Here is a 26,861-nt window from a genome sequence, read left to right as displayed (position 1 = left end):
ACCTGCTGTTTCTTCCCCTTACCAGTACATTATGGCTTTCTTTCCATGTAAATTGGAAAAATTGAATATTGGCTTTTATTGCACCTATTCATCATCTGTAATGATTGGTAGGGAGAGATAACAAGGGTAATTGAAAGCCATTTTTCCTTCCTTCCCTTCCAGTCTGGTTTTCTTTTTTTCTCCAGAGAATTTCTCCTTCTGCTGAAGCAAACTTGCATCCTCCTTAGATTTGTGGTGAGCTACTTTCCTCTCTCCTGCCTTCCAATTGTATTCGGGAAGTCTCATCCTTCTTTTGGACAGTGCTTAAATCCTTCTGCAAACTACCTGTCCTTTTCTTCTGCCTCCAGCCCCCTCCATTTTGCAGGCTCTTCTCCTTTACATGAGGAGCACCTGTGGACAGCCACCTGTTCAGAGAAACCAGCACTCACTCCACGCTTCACCTCTTATTTTTCAGTAATATCCCAGGCCAGTGAAAATTAACATAAAGAAACGTCTCTAAGCATAAAGTGTTTACATCACTTGGGACACTGTTACCATTGTCTCAAATACCAGAATGCCAATGAACATATCTGTTTCATCCCATGATTTAATCTTGTTTCTGGAAACGAGAGCCATTAAAAGAAAAGGGGTTTGCTTAGAGGAAGGGGAAGTAAAGTTAATGTTTCATCATCAGCTAGTAAATAGAAATGCTAGTCCTGACACAGGAGAAGTAAAAAAGGAACTGATTTTTGATTCAGGCACTAGTGTAATCAGAATGTTCAAATAAAACTGCTTAACCTGCGGAACTCCAATGAGGACTAATTCTTGAAAATGAAAAATGAGTGCAAACAATATTTAAAATAGGCATTTCCTCCCTACCACCCAAATCTACCATTGTTCGCATGAACAGGATCGTGGTGGTGTCTGAAATGCTGTTTAAAATGAAATTACCATTTGGGCTATTAGAAGACTCGCTTGGCATGCCATGGGCCTGATTGCTGACAAAAAGGCACAGGTGCTGTAACCTTTGCTTAATAAATCATTTAGCTGCCTGACTCACTTGCCTCATGAACTGTACCAACATACACATAAGCCTCACACATCCCTGTGCTGGGAACCAATTGATCTGAAGAGACCCCTACTGCTAAATTCCAGGCCTGTTACCGATTTGGTAGCCGACTGTCCATGGCACCACCAAGTCACCTTGGATGGGAGTACACAAAGGAATCAGGGTGGTAGAGACATAGGGAAAGAATGTCTCCATTCATTGTCGTTCCATATGTTTTATTCCGGAAGCCCTGCATGAGAAACTAAAGCTCAGGCAATCTGCAAAATTCTCCATGCATTCTTTTCTTCGATTACTTAATGTTGCTTTTTCTATTTCTTACAAAATGAGAGAACACAAACTCTTCTCAAATTGTGTAGATTCTAGAGGAAGAAATAGAAAGACATAACATACAGGAAACAGGAAGGAAGGAAAGAAGGAAGGTTAGTACTGGCAAGAACATTGTAGTAACTTGTGATACCAGAACTATAAGGCTTTGCCCAAGCGGCTCCATGACCAGAATGAGGTATAAGGACTTCCCAAAGAGTGGAAGGGGCAAAAGAGGCTGGAGCCTCATTTCACTTTGGTCTGATGATATGGTTCTTGTACATTACTCCTTTTCTCCCTGTACTTTAATTCTTGCCAGTCAGATGGTAGATAGAGTGAGCCCATCCAAAGAAGACAAAAGGTTCAATTCTATCTTCACCAGACTAAGACATTGCTAGTGCAGATATCAGCCAGTTGTCCCTCACTGCTCACTTCCAAGAAATGCAACCCCTGCCAGTGTGGCATCCTCACCCAGCACACCAACTTCATTTGCAGCCCTGTCTCAGTTAGCTAAGCCTCCTGCACACTTCCCACCCTGACATGAGCTTCTTTACCCTAAGAGAAGACACCACACAGTGGTTCAAAGCTCTGCTGGGGCGTTACAGGAGGAAGAAATTTGGATTTCCCTAGAAGAAAACGAAAGTCTTTCTCTTCCCCATTCTTTGCCTTCCACGGAAAGCAGATTTTGAGCATTTCAGTCACAAGCCTGCATAACTTAGCTTTTAAGACTAGAGAGGAGGGGCTGGAAAATTGGCTCAGTGGTAGAGCGCTTGCCTTGCATGCCTGAGGCCCTGGGTTTGATTGCTCAGCACCACATAAGCAAAAAGAAAAAAAGCCGGAAGTGGCGCTGTGGCTCAAGTGGTAGAGCACTAGCCTTGAGCTGAAGAGCTGAGGGACAGCGCCCAGGCCCAGAGTTCAGGCCCCACGACTGGACCCAAAAAAAAAAAAAAAAAAAAAGACTAGAGAGGAATGGCAGATACAATCCCATTTGCTAGCCAGGCCTATTGATCCATGCCTGTAATCCCAGCCCTCGGGAGGTAGAGCAAAAGTTTGAGGCTAGCTTGGCTCCCTGCCCTGTGACCTCCTCATCCAAAAAAATAAAAATGTAAGCATGAAGGAAGGAGGAGAGGGAATATGGGTAAAAGGGAGGAAGGGAGGAAGAAAAAGAGAGGAAAAAGAAAGAGAAGCCTTTTGCCTCTGCTTTGAGAAAAGTTAAATGTTCTAGGTCAAGTTGATGTCATATGTTAAGCCAGCCGTACTGCAATCCTGAAGCACCCTCTAAGGCTGATACCATTGCTCATGTTTTACAGATGAGCACACTCATTTGGTCCTCAGAGGAGCAAATTTGTCTGAAGGTAATTGAGATAGCCAAGACTTAAAACAATCACCAGAACTTTTTCCTTTCCCAGGTAACTGTTGCTTCCCTAATTATTTGAGGTAAAAGCTTACTGACCATTCTCTCTAAGATAGTCTTCAGTGACTGAAGCCCTTGCATCAAGCCACCAGGGCCAGCACCTACTGGTTCCAATGGGCATAGTGCTGAACTTGGTTGTTCTGAAGACCAGCTTCCTCTTAGTGCATGTATCTGCCCAGTCAAGCTGAACTGCTTCACTCATTCATGAATGCTCTAAGTCTGTCTGTGAGAAAATACCAGGCCTCTGCCTGAGACCAGACAGCAGAGTAGCTACAGGCATGGCTTTTATTCATGTACAATCTTGGCTGACACTTTATCTTGTCCCTACAAAAGGATGTGTACATTTTTTCTTGGTTTTTCCTCCATTGGTAGTTGATTTTCTAGTCTAGTCTCTCCCTTTCTCTAGCTCTTTCTGTCTTTCTATAGATGATAGATAAATAGATGATAGATAATATTCATACATACACAAATGTTTGCATCTATATCTCCAATTGTTAAGTTTTAAATTCTGTTAATACAGGAAAAATAAGTGCTAATACCTCTTAAACAATCAGTGATATTTTTCTTAGTTTTATAGTGACAGTTATTTTCTGGATTACAAAATGGTTTCTTATTTGATCTTAAGAGCAGACGTTTGAGGCAGGTAGAGTTATTATAGTTAGCCCTATTGTACATTTTTTTTAAAGAGCTTTAAAGAGATGTGACTTCTAAGCCAGGCGCTGGTGGCTTATGCCTACAATCCTAGCTACTGGAAGCTGAGGTCTTAGGATCACAGTTCAAAGCCAGCCTGGGCAGGAAAGTCTGTGAGACCATGAGACTCTTATCTCCAATAAACCACCAGAAAACTGGAAGTGCTGTTGTGGCTCAGAGTGGTAGAGTACTAGCCTTGGGTGAAAAAGCTCCCAGGCCCTGAGAAAGAGAGAGAGAGAGAGAGAGAGAATGTGACTTCTGAAGACCCTGTAGGAGTCATTAAGACAAAACACAAACTCAGGTCTTCTATCAGGGAAAGACTTGTGAGCTTTATATTTACATGCTATCTATGCACAGCTCCATCTAAGGCAGCCTTCTAGCAAATTAGGACAAGACAAATTTCCCAAGATCTGAACTCTAGGATTCTCTAATGGACATCTGCACTAAAAGTGGTCTATACCTGGCTACATTGATGCATGTGTCATCTATGTACAGGTAGCAGCCTATGCCTGTTTCTCCCTCGACGTACCCAAGGAAGATATAACTGTCAGGGGTGGGGTGGAGTAGGGTGGGGAGTTTGTGGGAAATCTGACTAGAGAGAACTGGCAAGAAGTGAATGTAGCTCCCAGAATCTAATGGGAAAGTGGGGCCTAAATGGAGTTGGAGCTCGGTCATTCCTGTTCTCATGTCCTCAGCCTCCAGCAGCAGGTGTTGAGTAAGCTACACTTGGCAGAGATGAGTTCTCACGCAGTCTGCTTCCCCTCCTTCTGTACTACTGTGGGCAGGAGTGAATCCTCCCCACCTCCCATCTCCCACACCAACCTGTAAGCACTTGACACATTCCCCTCACATACACTCGGTGGCTGACTCACTGACAGGCTATGAGACACTCTTAAAATAAACCTTTCAATAAACAGAACCTTGGGTTTTCACGTTCTACTTTGGTAGTGTATTCTAGATATGCTAGCCAGCACCTCACCACTGAGCTAATGCTGAAGCTCCTTTCATTCTGTTCGTATACTTGGACAATCCTATCCCCTTGGAACTTATGCTTTAGTTTGATTGAAAAAGATTCGGGGATCCAGATGTGGCTGTACGGGCTGGGAAGGTGGCTCAGTGGTAGAGTGCTTGCCTTGCATGCATGAAGCCCTGGGTTCGATTCCTCAGTACCACATCCACAGAAAAAGCCAGAAGTGGTGCTGTGGCTCAAGTGGTAGTGTGCTAGCCTTGAGCAAAAGAATCTCAGGGACAGTGCCCAGACCCTGAGTTCAAGCACCAGGACTGGCAAAAAAAGAAAACAAAACACAGATGTGGCTATACACTCCAGTAATCCTAGCATTGAGGAGATAGAAGCAGGAGGATGGTGAGTTGAAGGTCAGACTATGCTGCATAGTTAGAATCTGTCCAGAGAAGAAGGGAGGCAGAGAAGGAAGGAGGGAGAGAGAGACAGAGGTGAGGAGGGGAGGGAAGAAGAAGGAAAGAGCTGTAAATTCGGGGATGCTTCTTAGTTGATGATTGCTGGGATGTGGCACCCAGTCGATGCTCAGTAAATAGCATGTGTGTGGCATTGTCTCCTCAGCCTCTGTTTGAGGTTAAGTAAACATGGACTCTGGGGAGGTTAATTGAAAGGGGGACCAGTGGCTTATGCCTCCCCAGGGCATCTGTGACCAGTGCCCTAGAAGAACCCTGGCACTTACCCAGCTGCCAGCAGTTCTCTGAGGCTCTCTTTTACACTTGAAGCCAGGTGCGTCATGCAGAAGAAAAGTTCCTGGCTGTGAACACTGGCAGGAACACGGTGAGGGCAGGGTCCCCAGCATAGTATCCACACAGTCGTAGGCCAAGTAGAAGAATGGGTTTTGCCCCCTGTTCCTGTACTCTAAGTGACTCCTAGTTGGGAGAGGGAAGAGTCCACGCTGGGGCCCTTTAGGACCTAGACTTTCCAAAGGCTACCACCAGCTCCAAGTCCTTAAAGGTCCACTGATAGACAGATCCCATGCCTGCTGTGAGAATTCTCCCACTGTTTCCCCACCCAGACATTTGCCCTCCTGCGTTTTTTTTGAGAAACCTATTTGTAGTGGGTAGGATATTGCCTTAAAATGGGATCTGTTTGGGGGGAAGGGTAGACGATCCACAGGACACACCTCCCCAAGACGTTACAGGAGAATTTTTCCCAAGACCCTGGGCACCTCCTTACCACAGAGCTGAACTGATTTGGAGTTTGAGCTTATATCCACTCACATCCACAAGCCTGTGACTCCCATCCTTAGTCTAGCTGAGCTGTTAGGTTCACACAGGCCACGGTGATGTATGTTCCTCACCCTCCCACCCAGTTTTGGCCCTTGCCTTGTGACCTTGGTGACTCAGAAGTAACAGTGCTGCCCTCCCAGGCTGGGATAGGCTGTCTCCAGTAGGCAATGGGAGTTTAAGGCCAGCTGTCAGGACAAATAGCTTCTGACCCCTCACCAGAGTCCCCCTTCCACTGACTCCTGATGGGGGAGGGGAGGGGGTAGAACCTGGTTCTGGGGGAATGGAAGGATAATAGCACACAAAGATCCAGGAAGGGACCTGGACATGGCAGGGACCTGTGTATAAAGTGGGAAACATCCTGAGTTCGGAATTAAAATACCTGGATTCCTCTCTCATCTCCCCCACTTGCCAGCTCTGTGATCAAATTTCAGGGAGGAGGAAGATGCCAGCATTTATTGAACATCCACTGTATACCTTGAGATTGCATGAAGATGCAATCTAGTTAGGATGGGAGGGTGCTGAGCCCTCTCATTCTAAAGCCCTCCTTCCTCCCCTTCAAACTGAAGCTGGGTAGCAATGGAGCCAGGCAGGAGGCATCCCATTTATCTTCAGGACAAGGGACCTGTGACTAGGCAGAAGAAAAAGAAATGTTAATACTACCAGGACCCTAGGGGAAATGGGTGCATTTCCCCCCTTGAGCTGTGTCTTCTCGCTTTCTATCCTTCTCACATCCGTTTTGCATAAGTTTTGTCATTAATTCCCCCATTAGCTAGCAGAACAATATTTATTTATTAAGAACATCCTTAGCAGAGTCCCAAGGAGCAAGCAAAAGCTCATCTAGCAGTGGCAGTTTCTGGTTCTTTAGGAGGAAGTTGCCAAAGATTGCATAGAGTCTCCTTGTGTATAATTTCATATGTTTTTAAAAAATTCAGCTTTCTGCCAGGTGATGGAAGGAAGGAAAAGATCCCATGCAAAACCAAGTTGTGAACCAGGGAGTACAATTCTGGATGTTTATTTTGTCAGATACACCACTGACATGATTAGTCCTAATGGGGTGGTGATCCTCATTGAATTGCAGATCTCTGTGAGTGACTGAAATTCCACAGGGACCTAAATAGGTGGTGCATACCATATTACTTAGGCTGCATCCTTTAGCTGAGCTGAAGGTTTCTTTTTTCCTCTGTCCTTTCTCAATGCACACGTGTCCAAATGCACAGCACCGCTGCCAGCTATGCATCAGTCCTCTTTATGTATCGAGGACCAGGTTGGCATACCTTGGCTGACCTCATCTCCTTTGCCCTGTGACCTGAGTGCTCCCCACCCCCATCCTGTCTATGGCAGACAATGGCAGATCAGATTAGTCTGCCTCACCACTGCATCAAGACCCAAATCGATGTATTGACTCTGTCAGAATGGCTGGTACAGTAATGGTTACAAGAGAAGAATGCAAAGTAAGAATGGGTCCACATCAAAAATGAAAATGACATTTTGTTCTTCTGTTGCTCCATTCTCCCACCACCCCCCTTTTTTTGCCTCATAGATTTTTATGTGTTTACACAGCAGAGAACACTTTACTTAAGTTAATCAGCCTTTTCTTGTGACAGTTAGAGCGCTACATGACAGGAGAAGTATTATGGGAAACATTGATCTCACTCAAATTGTGTGGACCTGAACAAGTTTGGTATTCCTTTCCTTATCTTGCTGCTTTGGGGTCCCTTCAAATCACATTTCCCTGATTGACAACACAGAGTGCCTCCCATCAATAATATTGATTTTCTGAAAAGGGACAGGACCATTTTTCAATAGGAGATGGATGAATTGTGATGCTGGCAAAGAGAACATTTCAGAAGTCTTTGAGTCTTAAAACCTAAACTGGGAACTAAGGCATTATTATCTCTCAAACATCAACATATTTGTACCTCCCAGAGAAAATGACATTTGAAGAAACTTCCTTCATAAATTTACTGGAGGCCAGCAATGAACATGAGGATAATATCCCTGTTTTTCAAAGGTTGTGTGCTAATTGTGTGTGTTTGTGTGTATGTGTGTGTGTGTGGGAGAGAGAGAGAGAGAGAGCAAGAGAGAGAGAGAGAGAATTTTGAGTGAAGTGTGCATCTTTGAACGACATTTCATTAAAGTTCAACTTTCATGGCTTCTATCTGAGACCCTACATAAATCCTGTGTTGAACAGACAAAACTGAGTGGGTGTCATTTGTGACCTGGAAATAAAAGGTCAACCATTGAATTTATAGCTTTTTTAGTGAAAAGCACATAAAGATTCCTGCCAACTGGAGCCCATCCATATTTTAATGTTTCCTAGTTAAGATTATGAAATCAAGGGATTAGAATCCTGCTGTTCAGTGAAGGTCAAGAATTAAATGTGATGGGCTAAGTGTCATTCCCATGGGGTAGGAGTTCATATTTCAGAAACCATTGCTACCTCTGGCAGGCAAGAAATGAATTGTCCATGATCATTAACCAAGGTATGGTGAATCCCACCATCGTTAGAAATTTAATGATGATTGTGACACTGATCAACTATAGAATGAAATGACTCTACTGTTCCCCTGTGGTGTCCCCTAAACAGCGATGTGAATTGATTGCTATCAGATAATTCCCATATACAATCAAGAACAAGTCAAGATGAAGGATGATGGGTGAAGGCCTCCTTTTGGAAAACAAGCTGTGGCCCATTTAAGGATAAAAGTGATAACTGTAAGGTAAATCAAATAGTTAGATTTAATTAGGTAGCTGGTAAAGAGAACACCACACAGTATTCAGGCAGGAAGAGAAGTTTATTTTACCAAATTGCTCCCCCACCATGGTAGAAAGGCATGGCCAAAAAAGGGGGCCGGAGGGCTGGTTTGCCCGGCCTTAACTAGGGAAGGGGCAGGGGAGAAGGTGTGACCAGGTAAGGAAAGGCATGGTACCACCAAATGCCTAGGTGAGCTCAAAGCCTGGGACCCTCCCACAGTTCCATAAACCTCATGACTAGGGCGACCCACTGATGTAACTTAGGAGAGGGAGGTGCCTGCCTCCAGGTGTGCCAGTTACCCAGGTGACACAGGTACTGGGCAGAAACTTAGCGGAGGAGGGAGGGGTCTGCCCCGCCTTCCCAGGGTGGACCTTGCAATATCATAGTTCATTCTCTCAGATCTAGAGTTGGTTAGCATTATAAACTTAAGTATGACTTGTCAGCGCAAATCTTTATAAATGTAGAAATAAGAGCACATATTTCTCTTTCAGATTCTTACACTTCATATCACTTCCTCTTTTTAACCCTCTTTTTTTTATTAAAAAAAAAACCTTCATTGTTTTCCAGGGGTGTGTGTGTGTGTGTGTGTGTGTGTGTGTGTGTGTGTGTGTGTGTGTGTGTGTGTGTGTTTGTGTGTACACTCATGGCTTCATGATTGGCTTTTTTGATCAGGGCTGATCACTCTTCCATTTGAATCACACCTCTACTTCTTGCTTTTTGCTGGTTAATTGGAGATTAGAGCCTCACAGACTTCCGTCTGGGCTAGCTTTGAACCACAATCCTCAGATCTCAGCCTCCTGAATAGCTAGCATTACAAATGCGACCACTAGCGCCTGGCTCTACTTTGGATTTTTATGAGGAGGGAAAAAGCATTTTCAAATACTTCTATAAAACAACTCAGAAACATGTACCCTGTGCTAGTATTTTTTGAAGTTATTAGAAATAGTGAGCACTGAGGCTGAAGGTTTCCTTAAAGATCACCTACTGTGGCTTCTGTCATTTTTTCTGATAGGATTTGAATTGCATGTTGGAACAAAGTACATGCCGCTTTAATAAAGTAGCATCTCTGAATAAGAGCACCAAAGTCCAGGGAGGTAAAACAATGCCCAAGGCCACACACTAGCGAAGGGAAAAGCAAGACTCAGAGATGGGGACTTGACACCAGGGAGGGAGGAGGCTGAGGCTTTAGGATGTGGCTTTCGGAAACTGGCGTGTAGTTCCAACTGCGCTCCTGCATAGTGCTTTGCCACGCCGTTTTCTAACTTCTGTCCTTCACAGTGCAAATGAAGGTTAAAAATTCCCATCCACCCTCCCAGGCAAACACTTTCAAGTGCTTCCATGTAAGGCAGAGAGTAAGGAGGACCTTTGATTTAAAGATCAACATTTACATTTGTAATTTTGACTAATTTCTGTGCTCGCATTCATTACATTGAACTTATTTAATTAGGATAAAACTAAGATTGATCATTAGGAGTCATTGAACCTCATAAGCTTTTGTGTGCCTTTCTAGACAAATATTATGAAGTATCATGATCACAGAGCAGTGAGAGCCCTAATTTGACTTCTTGCAATGATTTTAGGATCTGGCAGTCATAATCCCTGGTATCTGGATGTTGCTGAATATACCGTTCTTTTGTCCTTTGTCCCATTATCACCAGAGTCATACTATATCTCTTAGCTGGACTCCTAATGTTTTCTCCCATCAAAGGGGAAAGATGTCCCAAATTGTCTTCATACTATTCTCCAAATAAAATCATAGGTTTTCCTTTCCCCCAGTCCAGTATCTTCCAGGAAGGCCCTTTGCTCAGCTCATCCCCTGAGCTCTGCATCACACTGACCTTTGTAAACCAAGAGCTGCTGGATAAAAGTCCTTATGGAATTCACTAATGCTCCTCAGTGCTGGGGTCATGCCTGTCAGATCTGTACTGTCCCCTCCACCCTTTCCTGGCTGCTTGCTTTAAGTGGAAAGCACGCACAGTCTCAAGCCCCATGGTAAGATGAGAATCCAGTCCTTGAATAACTAGCGCTAAGGTACTGAGAAAGCAGATACTCCGCCAAGTGCTTATTTGCTTCCAAGAAATAGCTTGCTCTCTCCCTCTCCTTCTATAAAAGCTCCATCCAGAATGTATGTTTGCAGATTTGGTGTCCTCTTTTACATAATAAAATGACAGAACCAGGAGCTGGTAACTCACATCAGTAATCCTAACTACGCAAGAGATTGAGATCCAGAGCAAAATGGTTCAAGGACAGCCCTGCCAGAAAAGTCTCCCAGACTAAACACATGGCTCAAGGGTTAGAGCATCTGCCTAGCAAGCACAGGCCCTGGTACTAGAAAATAAATAAATAAGTAAATAAATAATAGGATAAGACGACTGCTTTACAAAGGAGTCAGCATAAATTAAATAACATTAGGTTTCAATCTCCCCATTCACATATAAAAAAAAATTAAGACATTTTGAACTGTCAACTATGAAATTATTTTGATTTAATTAGGATCCATGTAGATAAATTAAATCCTCAGAAAACTCTGCAAGTTATTTTGAGTTTCAGAAACCTCTTATCATCATTTTGCCAGAGTTACATTAAAAACAAATAGAATTAGCAGTTGTGTTAGACTTCCTATATCAACACTTAATGGCAGAAGTCCAAAGGGGTCCTGGAGAATGAACCAAAATTATAACAGTATTTATGACACAGAAAGAAGAGAAACAAGCAACAACAAACAGCCAAAAGAAAACACACATAATTCTCAGCAATTTGAGGTTGACCAGTGAGAGATTTTCATGTGCAAAGGATGATCTTTTTGCAGATTGGTCAGTCCGCGCCAGTTTCACCCAATCACCATAAGTGAAGTGCTGCCCAAAAAGAAATGGGTTTCACCGCCCACTTCTGTACTACATCATCTAAGTGGATTCTACCATTGTCTGTGTCCTTACCATGTAGAAGAAACTTCTACACTTCATGCAGAGAGTTTGATTTACATATAAGAATTTGCTTCTAATTTGTTTTTAGAAAAACCTGGTTGTTTTTCAGCATTTGAACTAGGCTGAATTCAGGCCACTGAGAATAAAGATAAAATCCCAGTATAGAGCCAGTGTACTTGGGCTATTATTGTGTTAATCCAAGAAAAGACCATGAGCTAGCATATAAAGATGAGATTTCTCTCATCCTCCAGACGGAGGGGACTCTCCTCCCCCTCTTCACTCCAAAAGTAAAAGCTGATGCTTTGGCCTTCTAAAACTGTGATTATAGTCCAGTGAGAAGACAAAACACTTTCGTATAGCGTTTCATTTCATCCACACAACCACTGTGCTAAGAAGGTGGTCTTAATCCCTTTTCCAATGGTGCAGCTGAAATCCAGATTCACCATGGACTCCATGCTCACCTGTCCTTGGCTGGGTAGTCTCTTCTTTGAACCCTGCAGCAGTGCTGATCCTTGAGCCACTTATCTGATTCTGATCACTGTGGGGAAGGTGCGATGCTATTAAACCTGGGGATCTACAAGCTATAGCTTGGCTGGGTATGCATGATATCACTCAGGGCAGATTTGCTCCAGTATAAAGATATACCTCTCTGGCACTTCCCTGAGGGAACATTTACTGTTAGCACCACTGCCAGACTATTGCTGTGCTTCTCTATTTCTCGATAAACAGGGGGAAGTTGTAAAGCAGAGTCTCCGGCCCTTTTCTTGCTACCTCTCTACTGCCATTTGTAAAGACATGGCTGCTTTCTCTGACCTCCTAGACCCTTGCTTAGCAATAAGTTTGCATCCAGGGAAGCAGCCAGGAAGTTAGCTCTCTCCAGCTAGCTTCTCTAGGAGCTTCTTAGAATCACAAGTTAGTTTTTTCCTGGCTCTAAACCAAACCATTTCTTCTGCTTCTGTGCACACTTACTAGCTGAACAATCCTGAGACCTTTTGACCTCAAAAGCCTGTTAGGGGTTTTTTTGTTGTTGTTGTTATTTGTTTTTGTTTTGTGCTGGTACTGGAGATTGAACTCAGGTCCTGAGCACTGTCATCTAGCTTTTTTACTCAAGGCTGGTGCTCTAGTCCTTGAGCCACAGTTCCACTTCCAGTTTTTTTGGTGGTTAATTAGAGATAAGAGGACTTTCCTGCCCAGTCTGGCTTTAAACCACGATCCTCAGATCTCAGTTTCTTGAAATAGCCAAGGTGACACCAGCTAGCCTGTTAGGGCTTTTGTTTGTTTATTTGTTTGTAAACAGTTTGGGATCCCTTTTGTTCTGGGAACATTTTTATTCATAACATTTTATTGCTCATTTACAAGGCAGAAAAAAGTAGAATACATGTGTGCTGACCACTTCCATGAAATCCTGGAAATGTTGACACAGCAACTTGAACACATGGCTATGGAATTATAGAAAATGCATGTAGGGTCTGTGACTCACCTGTTGGCTATGTTAATATAAATGTCTCATAGAGAACATTAGGAAGATCTAGTCCTGTTTGCCCTTGCCTTTCTTTCTCTGCTCCTCCTCTAAGGTAGTTCTGTAGAAACATTTATCACCACTTAAAGCTGTGTTGCTGCTTGAGTCTCTGAGTGGTCTGAATTGCCTGTGAAAACAGTCAAGATTCCGACTGTAAAACATTCCTTCACCAAGCCTTGGAAACTAGCACAGTAGGCCGGCAGAGTTCAGAGAGAGCACATGTAAATGAGGCTCAGTTATAAACTCCTGAGGAGTGTTTTATTTCATTTAAACCTGAACTTGAACTTGTAAACGGGTTCCTGGAGAACAATACAGAAAGGTTGATACGGTCCAACAGGAAGTCATATTTTAGCTCAGGCAATTCACTTCTTTAACAGGAAGAAAAATCTTAAAGCATTTTTTTTTTACCATCTTCTAGAATAGTACGAGTTAGTTGGTCTGCAAGCTGTCTGTGATTGCCAAATCAGAATGAAACTACGTAGAGAGCATTCAAACCTGCCTTCAGTTTTGCAAAGTAAACAATAAGCTCTCCTATCCATATGGTAATTTAACAAGGGCAAAGGATCTTTACAGAGCTAATAAACATACAACATCATGCAATCTATGATTGGTCTTATTAAGCAATAATAAAGTAATCGCAGAGGTGCGCCACTGTTCTAAGCCAGCGCTCCATGCGTATGTTCTGAGCTAGCTTCTAAATCTCTATTTCTAGTAGAGCACAACAAAGTGGAATTTACCAAAACCTCAAGTGAGAGCGATTTTGCTTGCATGCTTGATTTTTATAAAACATCTTCAACAATCTTTGCTTGTGAGATCTCTTCCATCTCAAAAGTCATTACTAAAAAGGTAAAAAAAATAAATTATCTCTCTTCAAGAAACACATCCCTGAGACAAAAGCCAAGTCACCCTGACAATCACATGTTACCTATTGGCCAAATCACTGAGAAGGGCCTTCAAGTACAGCATCTGGGCTGGCCCGTAAGAGTTTTACCTCATACCTAACCCATCTCCACGGAGAAGCTGCTAGCTTACCACCTCTGGAAATACTTAGGAAGAATCTAATTGTTTGTCATAATGAATATTGCTTAGTTGTAAATTCCACCTACGAATTGAGAAGGAAATAAATCTTGTCATAAAAAGAATTTTCTGTTTCAGCATTCGATACATATGTACATATATGTGTGTGTAGATTAAATATATATATATATTCATTTGAAAGTGCAGATTACCCACGTGGGTTTGTTTTGCAAACCGCATCTTCACAAAGTCAAGTTTTGTTACTGTAAAACCGTAAATCCTACCACATTCTCAGGAGGAAGAAGAAAGCATTGTTCTCTGACGCCTAGTTTGGGTCTGGAGGGTTGTGCTAAGGGAAACTGGTCCGTTTTTTTTAGATGATCATTTGCTAAGATAAAACCCCCGACCCCAGCCACCACATTCACCACCTTCCTAATGAGGCCACTTACATGTTAGACCAATACTTCATAGACACTTTGTACTTTTCCAGTTTTGTCCAAACCTTGTAATAGCTGGCATGCTGAGGCCTGGTGTGCCGAAGAGTTAAGTGGGACCCCTGACATCCCATGGAACAGGTTTTAAGTCTCTGGCTTGTCCATGGCCAAGCTTACTCTACCCTCAGTGAGGGACATGAACAGGCTCACCCCTGCCAGTGTCATCTCTGTAGTATGAACAAGGTAAAGAGGACTCCTGCAGTGGCCAAATCTACAGACAGGTATTACTGAAAGGAGAAGAAAGGTAGAGGAAAGGGATCTTTGTGGTATCATCAGAGTGGTCTGGTAAGGTGCCTGGGTCCCACAGCCAGTTAAGTGTCAGAGTTGAGGCTTAGTTGGAGCCCCAGCCCAGTGTTCAGTCTCACTTCACTGCACTCACATTTTCTCTTCGTGGATGCAAAACTATGATGTTATAGCTCCCTCCACATTCTGTTTAAACTCTTTGTCTATGCCTCACGTCTTTGGCTCACTGTGAAAGTCTCTGTTCCAGCGGCCTGGCAAGGTGGTTGTGGCTGGCAGTTCAGCGCCTCCTTCACTTTCCTCCTTGCTGAATGTGGTGGGACTCTGTCTTGGTTTGGGGTGGGGGTGGGGGGTCTAGGGGCCTGCCCTAATTCCTAGCGAGGAGTGAGGGAGGGTGGAACAGGCTTGCAGTAGGAGAAGGTAGAAAATGGAATGAGAAAGGGAAGGAGAAGGTCAGGAATAGTGCACAGAGGAGGGTGAAAGAGAGAGGTAAGGAGCAAAGAGCTGTGTGTGTAGGGGGCGTAGTATGAGGCACCTGCTGGAGGGGGGTAGGGGCACAGTGGGCAGATGTATCCCAGTGGTGAAGGGCCTCGAGTTCCAGACGGGTTAGAAGTGGGATGTTAGTTATCTGGCAAAGGCCCTGATCTTCTGACGTTCTGTTACAGGATTTCTTTGGGAGAACTTCTGAAATAAGTTAGTTTTCCCTTACTGAACTGCACAATCCAAGCAGTAAAATCTCCAGGATGGATCTGCTCTAAACCTGAGTGTGTCTGGAAAGACCAAGAGTAAGGAAGCAAAAGGAAGGGTATTAGAATAGAGCCTCGCTCTGCTGAGCACCAACTCCACTCCCACGCCTCTTTCTCTAAGCAGAAAGGTTTACTTCCCTGGGCCAACCCCAAGTGTGACTTTCTGCACTTGTTAGACAACAGGCTTTTAATTAAAATTGGAATTGATGTGTAGAAAACATACTTTTTTTTTCATTTCCTAGCTCCCCAGGAAACCATATTCCCTTCCTGCCCCCCTCTCCACAACAATCCCCCTGTCCCCCCCCAAAAAAAAAGAAAGAGAGAGAGAAAGAAAAAAAAAGCTAGGGAAAAGATTATTTTAATGTGAAAATCAAAACGTACAAAGACCGAGGCTGCTGCTTTATTTTTGCCTTTGAGGCAGACATTAACCACTAATAAAGCCCACTTTGTGTCTTGAGAGTAGAGCCAACTTTTTATGGCTAACTTCCCATACGGAAAAGAGTTTTTCCCATCTTGGGACATTAAAATACAACGTTTAATGAATCTGTAACTCAACTCTGTGTGTGTGTATGTGTGTGTGTGTGTGTGTGCGTGCGTGCTAGGAGGTGTGGCCCGATGCCTCTTGATATATGCCTTTATTTTGGTAAAGTCAAAATAGATAAAGAGAAGCAGTCATATACACAAGGACAGAGTTTGAAAAATATAAAAGCCCTCAGGCCCAGGGCCTCTGCATTTTCCGCGCCAGGCTGTCCAGTGCATTGTCTGGACCCCACCCCTCACATCCGGCCAGTGCTGTCCATCCCCATGTAATGGATGGGCGCTCTGGACGGTTTCATTGGGTCCGTGTCCCCCCTTAATCTACCCGTTGCACCTCAGACCCGCGCTTCCGTGGCGCGGGTTCACTTTAATGGATAGAATCTCCCTTTTTTTTTTTTCATGAAAAAGCAGGAAATAAGCTGTCTCTTTCATAAAAAGATTTACAAAATGTAATCATTGTTGAAATATTCCCTTTGAACTGCCGTGTCCACGGGGTCTCCGGCTCCCAGAGTCGAGCTTCATTAGCCGCTTCTCCTAACCGGCTCCAGAAGAGCAGGTACGCTGGTGGGGCCCGGCTTTGATGTCTTGAATGAATGAAAGAAAAGCACAATAAAAAAGAGCTGTTGATCAAGCATAAAATACTCTTTAAGCTGACAGAATAGCAGCGTTAACACACCCTAAGCTGCTTTTAGTTTTTCCCTTTTTTCCTCCCATTTTCCTGTGCTTTGTGTACAGTGGGGGGTTTGTATTTTATAAGAAGTCTCTGATCTATGTAGTATGCCATTCCCTAACAAAAACCAAAATAGGATTGTTTCTGTCCCACTTGGTTGCCTGACTACTCCCTCCCTCTATCCCAGCCTCCCTCCCTCTTTCCCTGCCCGCATCCCTCACCTCCCACCCCCCCAGCCTCCAAGGAGAGCAGTTCAGCAAGACAAGGCCCCAAATGCCTTTCATGAACTTGAGCCCATTCCTTTTGTGTTGTTGGTTTCGCCACCCTGATTTCAATACTGCAATTAAAGGCAGATTTTTATTTTTTTCAAGAACTTTCTCTTGCAACTAGGGAAAAAGGGAACAGGCACAGCTGCTACTTTTAACTGAGAAATGTTATCATGAAATAAGAAAAAGTGCCTTGTTGAATGACTAGTTTCCTAGGAAAACAGCCCTCCTGGGTACCCGTGAACCTCAAAGCCCTAGATACCCTTAGAGAACCCATCTACTTACTGCATTTCTGTACTTGCCTCTAGCCAGATATTATCTCATTTAATTCTCTCAGAAATGGATCCAGATGCTTCTTTCCATTTCATGGCATTGCAAACCTAGACTCAGAGGTACTACCTACCAAGACATACTGAGGCTGCTACACAGATTACTCGAACTGGGACTCCAGGTAGCACCTAGCTTTCTACACGATGAATATGGCCTTCGGTTAGTCTTCAGAGTGGATGCAAGTGGGCCAGAGCATAAATTTTAATCTAGATAGACAATTTACTCGGTGGTAAGAGAGACACCAAGGCAAACTGTGTTTTGTGAGAGACTGACTTAGGAACATAGTTCACATAATTGGATTGTGTATGCATTCAGAGGTTCGGGAGGTACTGGATGGCTTATTGGGTAAAAAGATTAGTGTTTTCCTGTCTTGAGGTTTGAACCAAAACAGAGGTCTTGGCTGGAAGCAACACAGGGCGGTCTCCAGGGAGCAGTGGTTTGGACAACAGCTCTGTGCTTGTAGTAAGTAGGCAGCAGGCCATGTTACAAAACTATTGCACATGCTCCTGACGCAGTTGGCCACAGTTGGCCAGGTTGCAACAGCTCTCCAATCAGAACTGCCTGGGGCAGCTCGTAGAGACTTTTGTGCCTCTCTAGGGAGGCTGCCTGGCATTCGGGGAGGTCTGGGCATGTGGTATCAGCATGGAGTTGGTGCCACTGTGCTAATGTCATCCACCTAGATACCTTGTTTTACCCTTGTTGCGGTGATGCCAGATATTGGAAACCAGGATGCTGCTTGTTTGTCCCTTCTTTACATAGCAGAATTTGCTCAGCCCTTTGGTTGCCACCTGACAGGGCACTGTGGATACCACTCCTAAGAACATATAGGGAGAAGACAGGTCATTAGAGTTCAGCCACTACAACAGGTGAACCATAAAGACCCTGAGAAAGATCCTTCAGGAAAAAGTGATCATCTCATCTTAGAATGCAGGGACTAGTGGATGTTAGCCAAGCAAGGTACAGCCTGTCCCAAGGCCCAGCAGGGAGGAAGCATTTAGCTTTGGGGGAATCTGGAAGGAGTTTGACATAGCATGAGTGTTGAGTTGAGTGCACGTGGTGAAAAGATAAGGCCACAAAGGTAAGCGGGGTCACTCATAGCCCATTAATGCTTTAATAGTTTCCTGTACACTAAACAAGTCTTGCTCTAGAGTTATTGGAAACAGCCTTTCTTTAATTAACAAAATAAAGGAAACTGGCTACCAGAGATCAAAGCCCTAGGCTGGCAATGCCAATAACTAACACTTGTCTATAGCATGTCACCCTTTTCAGAAGAAAGGCATGTAAATCACAGTCTTCCTCTCATACTGTGTTCTGTAGGGGAATGGTGCTCACAACCATCCTCTGAAGTAGCCAGGAGAGGGCCCATGGGGTTAAACTTTCACAGATAGTCATGGGACTTGGTGTGGGTCCTTGGAAACTAGACCCTAAGCCTCATCAGTTCACATAAGTTTATAAAGATCCTCACTATTGAGCCAGGCATGAGGGGAGGAGGTAGTCAAGCCTATATAATTCAAGCCACTCACGAGGCTGAGATCTGAGGATCTCAGTTTGAAGCCAGTCCAGGCAGACAGATCCTAGACACTCTTATCTTCCAATTAACCAGCATAAAGCAGGAAGTAGAGGTGCGGAGTGGTAGAATGCCAGCCACACACAAAAGAGCTAAGGGAGAGTATGAGGCCCCAAGTTCAAGTTCAGCCCCAGTACCAGCACACCTACACACACACACACACACACACACACACACACAGATCATCTGTAGAGAAAAGCAAGGCGTCTAGTATCAGGAAGGGTACAGAAGTCTAAAATACCACCCATTCTTCCTGCTAGACAATAAAGTCCTTCAGGACAGGAACTGTATTTATTTTACTTATTTCCCCCAGGAGCCTGTGTACATAACACCCAGCACATAGTAGGACAGCGCTACTTGTTGAGTGAATAATTGAATGGTTTCATATGATTGATACTGAGAGTGTCCTCATGTCCACCACTTCTACTGTATTGCAGCGGGAAAGGGGTTACTGGGCTTTGGGCCTGTTTACTAAGGACAACTCAGTTGCACTAAACAGTGGGCTTAGTTCATCCGAACAAGAGCAGGAAGCCAAAAATGACTAACTGGATTAGTGTGACCCAGCAGAGGTAGCAACAACTCTACAAGAGCAAAGGCAAACGGGTGATCCTGATCATTAACTCACACGGCTGGCCGTGTCCTTTATGGGGCTGGTGGAGAGTCAGGCCTGTTGGGGGTGAAGGAGCTCCCTGTATTTTTGTTTCCGTTTTCTGTGTGTAAATGTCCTTAAATAACCCACCTTGCCAGGAGAAGAAAGCAAGTGTCACACCCAGTTCTGGATTCCACATTAACAACCTCCTTCCGCAGTGTTAAACTTTGCCCTTGAGGCCTTTTGTTTAACTTTTTAATTTGAAAAGCAGAATCTGCCCTCATCACAGTCTGGTCAGCACTCTCCGAAACCCTCTCCTCCTCCATTTTTTTTTTTTTAAGGTAAATAGACAGACATGTTTCTTTTTGTTTTTAAAATCTGTGGCCTGCCCTCTTGGTGGAAAGAAAGAGACTGAAAGAGGTTTTTGAGGTTCTTGTACACATTAGGATGTTTGGTGTTCACTTAAAGAGTGGAGCCCTTGGCTTCATCTGCCATGTCTCCAGTAGTCTTGTGACCAAATTTTGGAAAATGGCCTCCATTTTCTAATTGCTCTCCATGATAGATAAGAAATGAAACAGATTGGAGCAATAGCCAGCCATCTCAAGCTTCCTGTTTAGGATGCAGTTGGATAGATATTGTTTATGGTTCATAAAACCTGACTACTGTGAGTATTCCAGAATCCCAGCAGAATAGGATTCCAACTTTCATGGAGCTGTAAATTAAGGGGCGGGAAGTGTGATAAAACTCCTTAGAGAACTGTGAAGGAGGAAAAAAAATAAAAATAAAAAGGCGCACTGCAATGGTTAAATGAAATTTTATAAGCACATTTAGCGTGGAGCTGTTTTGCATTACATGAGTTGAATACCTTAGAGACTCCACATCTGCAGGCACTTTATTAAATCCTTAGTCAGCACTTTCCAACCTGATGAGATTACTTCTTCATCTGACTGGCTAGAAGGAAAGCTGAGCTCTTGTCCTGGGCTGCAGATTTCTTTTGATGTTTCACCTTGAACACTGCAAGAGGACAATCCTTCTCCCCCTCCCAAATACACACACTCATATCCCCTGCACATCCAAAACTGTAGACACCAGGGTGAATGTAACTGACTAATTTTACCCCACTGGAGTCTTTGGTGGAAATGTGGATTTATGGGCCTCCTAATCAACTGTAGCTGGGTGTTCCTGCAGGAAAAAAGAAAAAAAAAAAAGAAAGAAAAAGAGATCAAAGCTCTGTGTTTACTTCCTTCATGTAAATGTATCGAGATAACATCCTCAGATACTGTATTGTAGCATTGCCTCTCACTGCAGATAGCAGACAGAGATTCCTTTGTAATCCTTCTGGATACAGCACGGTAGATTAAGGGGCTATAAAGGATGTAGGCAGAACCATATGAAACCTAAGCTTATGTCAGGAAATGTCCCCAGATGATTTTTTTTTACTCTCCATAAATGATTTTTGTTTAATGTGTCAACATTTTCCCAATGATTTGCTATTCAGCCCCAGCAACTTAACAATCTCAGGTCTCTTTTTATATTTTTCCTGTAAGTGTAGCCCAACGAAGAGATATGCAGAATCACTCTTCAATGAGTGTTTTGAAACTTGCATAGCTTGCATAATAGGAATCAAAAGAAAGTATCACATGAAGAAAAAAAATAAAGATTGTTTCTTTTCTTTCCCAAACATTACTGCGTCCACTGGATGTCATTAGCAGTCCACAGACTTCCACAGAATTCCAGTGGCTTCCCTATACAGCTGCCAAACTCATCACAGCAGCGTTTGAACAGCTTCAACTCTAACCTGATCATTAGAAAACATGGCTGAGTGGATGAATTTATTTTTATTACAACTGTTTCTCGGCTATCTCCATGGATGATTTAGCCAGAGACCACATTCAAAAGAAGTGGGGGAGGACAATTCCTGTGTGGTTCCCTAACTGACTTCCCATTCTGAAAACCCTTGGTCAAGTAGCTGGGTTAATTGTCATTGAGATTAGTGTGATGTTGAAATAAGTACTAATGGTCAAATTATAGGAGTGAAAAAGTGGAAGAATAGGTTTTGGTTTGGGCCTGAAAGGGTTAATTAAGGTTTTTTCACGGGTTATTAAAGACCCCCAACCCCTGCCTTAGGAGTCATATTGACACCCCACCACAGGGCAGCTTGGCTCCTCTATTGATGTGTTGCTGGTCAGAGCACAAAAGCCTTCTGTGTCGGCAAATCATTGCTAAAATCATCTCAAGGAAAAAAAAAAAAAGTTCGCAAGCTTTAACGTTAGACAAAAGCCCAAGAGTTGCAGTGTGCAGCTCGAAAACTCAGAGTCAGCAACTTCTATTGATTAAAAACTAACCTTTAAAGTAACTCTGAGAGTGTGTGGTTAGCATTTAAATTTAAACATGTCATGAGTTGATTTGTGTTACTGAATACCAACTCAGGAGGAGTAACATTCGAATCACATTTTTTTTTCTAATTCCCTTAAGCAGCTAAAGTATTTCATGAAATGTCAATAGGGCAAAAAAAAAAGGGGGTTGGGGGGCTGAGGCTGAGCCTTGTAGTTTTTTTCCCATGCAAATAGACACATACACACACACACACACACACACACACACACACACACACACACCCTGCAAAAAAAAAAAGAAGAGTGTGGAGAGGGAAACACAATAATTAGTCCTTTGTCTAACTTTCCCAAGTGCCAAAGAAAGATAGATTAATTAAATATACAACAGTGTTGGTTTCTGGAGTGGGGGGTCTTGCTTGCTGGGTAGGTCATAAATTAGGCAGAATAAATACTTCAATGTGTTTGCAGTGGGCTTGCTACGTCAGAACCACTGGAAGGTTGGTGGGAGGAGAGTGGAGGGTTTCTTGCTAATGATAGTCACGTCTGGGTCTGTCTGGTTGCTCTTAGCAACCAGACATGATGTAACACCAGGATGAACTTGAACTTGGGGGACTTGAAAAGAGAACAATAGACCAGAGCAATCAATAAAGCCTATTTCAGTGAAGGATTACAGAGCTGCTCTGGGTAACCTTGTCGGCAAGGCACATACTGAATAGTAAGATGTGTGAAGAAACTTTTTTTCCCTCCTGCTTTGCTTTTTAAGAGAAGTGCAGAGGCACTGCAGATTTTTGTAGTGCCCTGAGGTCTCATCCAGAAATGGTGGGATAGAAAACTGCTCCCCCTGCTGACTAGCCCTGGGCCTCAGCCCTTTGCCTTAAGAACTACGGATTGTCACATTGAAGAAGCCGGGAATTTCACAACTGCCTTAGAAAGTGTGCAAACAAATAGGAAGCCTTATTTGTCCTACTGAAAGTCTAGAGACTAGTGTTCAAGAGAGAAAGTATCTCTAATGAGGATCAGCATAAGCTATTAGGAGACAAACCAACTGAAAATACATGCATACTTTGGGACCTGCCTCTCTCTCTTTTTCCTTTCTCCCTGATCTTTCTTTTGTCCACTTAGATTTAGGCCGTGTGTCCCTGCCAGGATGATTCCCTTTCAGGACATAAGAAGTTTATTGTGTTTCCCCAGAGCATGTGGTTAAAGAATAGCATTTAAAAGTATACAGGATGAGTAGGTGTTTTTTGTTTGTTTGTTTGTTTTCTTTTCAGTTTAGGCTTAGGTTTTTAATTTAAACTACTTTGGAAATCAAAGGTAGCTTATGTGACCAAGAAATCTTACACCAATCTCCATGGAGCTATTATTTATTCCTGGGATCAAATAAGTCCACACTTTACCTAATTGAATCTCTGGGGCAAGGATGAGCCCAAATATAATCCTTCTGACATGGCCAGCTCAGCAAGCATCAAAGTATTCACTTTTGCTAGGAGATGGTGATTTTTTTTTTTCCTGTGACTCCAAATAAACATAGTGAGTTTTTCAGGGTATCAAAGGAGGAAAGTTACCAGGCACCAGTGACTCACACCTGTAGTCCTAGCTATTCAGGAAGCTAAAATCCGAAGGATCACATTTCCAGGCCAGTACAGGCAGAAAAGTCTTCAAGACTCCAGATCTAAAATAACCAACAAGAAGCTAGGCTGGAAGTATGCACAAGCAATAGAATGCCAGCTGAGCAAACAAACTAAACAAGCATACGGTGCTGAGTTCAAACCCTAGGACCAGTAAATAACAAACAAACAAATAAATACAATAGAGGTAAGTTAGCAAAACCATGTTTTTTAAAAACATTTTTTAGAGTATAATTATTGGTCATTTTCTTTAGCTAAATTTTCTGACAAGGAAATAGCAGTGGATAAAGTGATGTATCACCAAATTCTGTGAAAGAATGTCTCTGAAAGGAAGAGGTAACTGAACCACAGAACTCCCAAGTACATGTTGAATGGACAAAAGCAAGAATGAAGGGTACACAGTGATAAGTTTTTCCCCTTGGACCTCATGGTGAAGATTGATACCATCTGATTCTGATGTCGTTTCTAAAATGATTAGTTTCAGAGCAACTTATATTTAGATTTGCATCCTAAAATCTACCTCTACAACTATAGAGAAGAGTATAAGAAAATCTGTCACTTGCACCAAATCATCCAGGATACCTGATAAACAGCTGTTTTTCCACCTCACCTCACTTCTTACAGTATTGCTATTGGTTACCTGTGTCTGTTAGAGAAGGTTGTAGTTTATGTGTTCTGCACCCACCCCTCATCTAAAAGGAGATACTGTAAGAATCACCTGAACGTCACCACTCATCACCACACGAAGCCTCTCCCTTCGCTCATCCTCCATTCATTCCAGCCTTCCTTGCATTCATCCTTTATTCCGGGCACTGGGCTAGACACTAAGGATTGAATGATAAACAAAACTCTCAAGTCTCTTGCCTCCTGGAAGTGCTCCCTCCCGGACTACAAAACTTGATTTGAATTTCAAGGGGCTGGAAAAGCCTCATTTTGTAAGATACACTCAATACTGGCAATCCCCAACACAGACGTTGAATTTTAATTTTGGAGGAGTATTGTGTCACTGTATCAACATTTTCTGTTATACATCACTCCTTTTCTTTTCCCAATAGTAGATCCTGATTCCATGGTTGGAAGGGCAACGTACAAAATATGCCATTGAATGAATTGGTTTGTTTTTTGCAGTTCTGAGGGTTGACTCCAGGGCCCTGCCCTCACTAGGCAAGTATTCTACTACTGAGCTCCAACCCTCAATCCTAACCTCTCTCTAATTATACTTTTCCTTTTGTCTTCCAGTCCTGGTACCTGGGATAAAAGTTGCAGCATCCCACCATCCACCAGACAGACCACCTGACCCCTTCTCAACTCTGTAACATGGACGCAACCTCAACCCAGCGCGGTTACAACTTCACTGTCAGTGGAAGGGGAGAACAAAAACAAAACAAAACAAAAAAGCCGATTTGAATCAACTTGTACATGGAAACAAGCAAAGCATTATGGTCCAACAGCAAAGGCCATAATCTTTTGGGATTTTTTTTTTTAATACTTTAGGGACTGTGGTCATTTCTCATATGGTGCTGGAAATGGTTGAAGGCTCTGTAGCATTTGAAGTGTTTCGGTGGTGGTATGAGCAGTCGGGTTATGTGGCTGGCAAGGTCTGCGCTAGCTCACTGACACACTTCCCCTTGCTGCGGAGTCTGGCCGTTTCACAGTATTTCATGAATTTACCCACACAGGTGTGATCCTCCTTGAGTTCCTTCAGGAGGTTCTTGGAGAACTAAATCTTTTGTAGTAGCTGAGATCTGCAATATCTAACTTACGGGACAGTCAAAGGGCAATGTTTTTCTGTAACATATTGGAAAAAGAAAACGCAGTTAACGTTCCTTTCTGATTTTCTTTTACTTTGGTTTGGTTCAGCAAGTCCGCAGTTAAAGTGTTAACGTGGCCAAGGACAATGAATCCACTCACATTGCAGAACAATTCCGAAAATGGCAAACTACTACGACGATTCAGTTTTGTTTTTAAGTTTGGAAATGCTGCACTTACATTAAAAAAAAAAAAAAGCATTTTTTTCAACAATTTCAACAATGACACACAAAAAATCACATGGAAATGGGGAAGATGGTCTGTTTTGACAGAAACTGACAGGAATCAATCAAAACAATCGAATTTTGAATTGAGTGAAGTGCAATTTCATTGGATAGCTAAATATCTTTGTAAGATAGAGATTGTTGAAAATTCTATTTTTGTTTTTCAAGTCCTTCCACCCCAGGACTCTAAATTATTGGGGTAAAAAAAAACAGCCTTGCAAGAAAAAGGGGAGCTATTTTTGCTTTTTATGTTTTTTATTGTTAAACTTGTATCCCTTTAAAAAAAAACGAAGGAAAATTTAAAAAAACAAAAAAAAAACAAAAAAACAAATCTAATGGTGCTTTTACCACAATATGTTAACTACATTAAATGCTAATTAATTATTTTCTGTTATCAAAGCACATAACTAAAATGAAATCATGGTATCTGTTAATTTTATAAGCTAGAAGTCACTATAATGAATTATGCCAATTCTGAAAGTTTTTACATGTATCTGGCAACATAGGATTTATCAGTTATCAGACACTTCATTGTACCAGAGATTGTCCAGAAGTTTTTAAGACCTCTGTGCCCTTGAACTGGGCTATGGGAACTAATAATAATAATAATAATAATAATTAATAATAATGAAACCAATACTGACACAAATGCAGGTGCCCATTCAGATCAAGGGTACTTGTAAGGGAAAAAAAAAGTTTGCACCCCCCCAAATGTCCTGTATCTTATGTAAAAAACAAAAAATGCATAAAAAAACACACAAAAAAAACAGAAATGAAAAAAAAAGTGCAAGTGATTTTTCTACCGGACAGCGAAGCACCCCTTTGCTTCCCGCAACTTCACAAAGGTTTCCTATACTATACATATATATATGTTCTGGTTGGCAGGCCTTGCTGATCGGAGGAAGTCTCTGCATGTTCTAGTGTTAGTAACTAATTTTTATATAGTTAATGTAGGATAAAGTAGAGTGCATTAAGACACAATATTGTAATCCCTCCTCTAGGCACTTGCCTTTAAACTATGTTTTTTTTTTTTTCAGCCCTTCAGAAGGGCTCTACTACTGTCCTTTACAATCAAGTAACTGAAATTCTTGGGAAGACACTTTGCTCCTCATCTTTCCCCCCTTTCCCTTCCCACTCCTCCCCCAAACAATGTTGTTTTGTTTTGTTTTGTTTCCTTAATTTGCACGAAAACAAAAATTCCATATCAATGTGCCTTGCCCTGGATAGCGATTATTTGTGGAATTGTTGCACAGGCTCCTCTTTTGAAAAGGGGTTTTCCCTAAATCAAACATTTGGAGACACTTTTTTTTTCTTTTCTTTTTTTTTTTAATTGGTAAATGTGACTTTTATGTCAGCCATTGTAAGTTTCAACATCTAGAACTAAATAGGAAGCTAGTTGTTCCGCAGGTAGAGTAGTTCTTATTGTCCTGTAGGTCAGTGGCAGTGCTATTCCAAGATCTGTCCATGCTTAGAATATCAGTATTTTGGATGTTGCTGCATTTTACAAT

At 42.6% G+C, this 26,861-nt stretch overlaps 1 protein-coding gene across 2 annotated transcripts in view; it reads left to right on the top strand.

Annotated features, from left to right (window-relative positions):
* Nucleotides 1-25,624, top strand: part of Nfia (nuclear factor I/A) — a 372,020-nt gene extending 346,396 nt beyond the window's left edge. For both annotated transcript variants that reach the window (XM_013022283.1, XM_013022282.1), the window contains one exon: nt 24,560-25,624. In XM_013022283.1, coding sequence (XP_012877737.1) covers nt 24,560-24,636 — 77 coding nt within the window. In that variant the 3' untranslated portion in view covers nt 24,637-25,624. The remainder of the gene's footprint in view (nt 1-24,559) is intronic.
* The last annotated feature ends 1,237 nt before the right edge of the window (nt 25,625-26,861 follow it).

This window comes from Dipodomys ordii, unplaced genomic scaffold, assembly GCF_000151885.1.
Source record: "Dipodomys ordii isolate 6190 unplaced genomic scaffold, Dord_2.0 Scaffold61, whole genome shotgun sequence".
Classification (NCBI taxonomy): domain Eukaryota; kingdom Metazoa; phylum Chordata; class Mammalia; order Rodentia; family Heteromyidae; genus Dipodomys; species Dipodomys ordii.
This window is presented reverse-complemented; position numbering and strand designations above follow the sequence as displayed.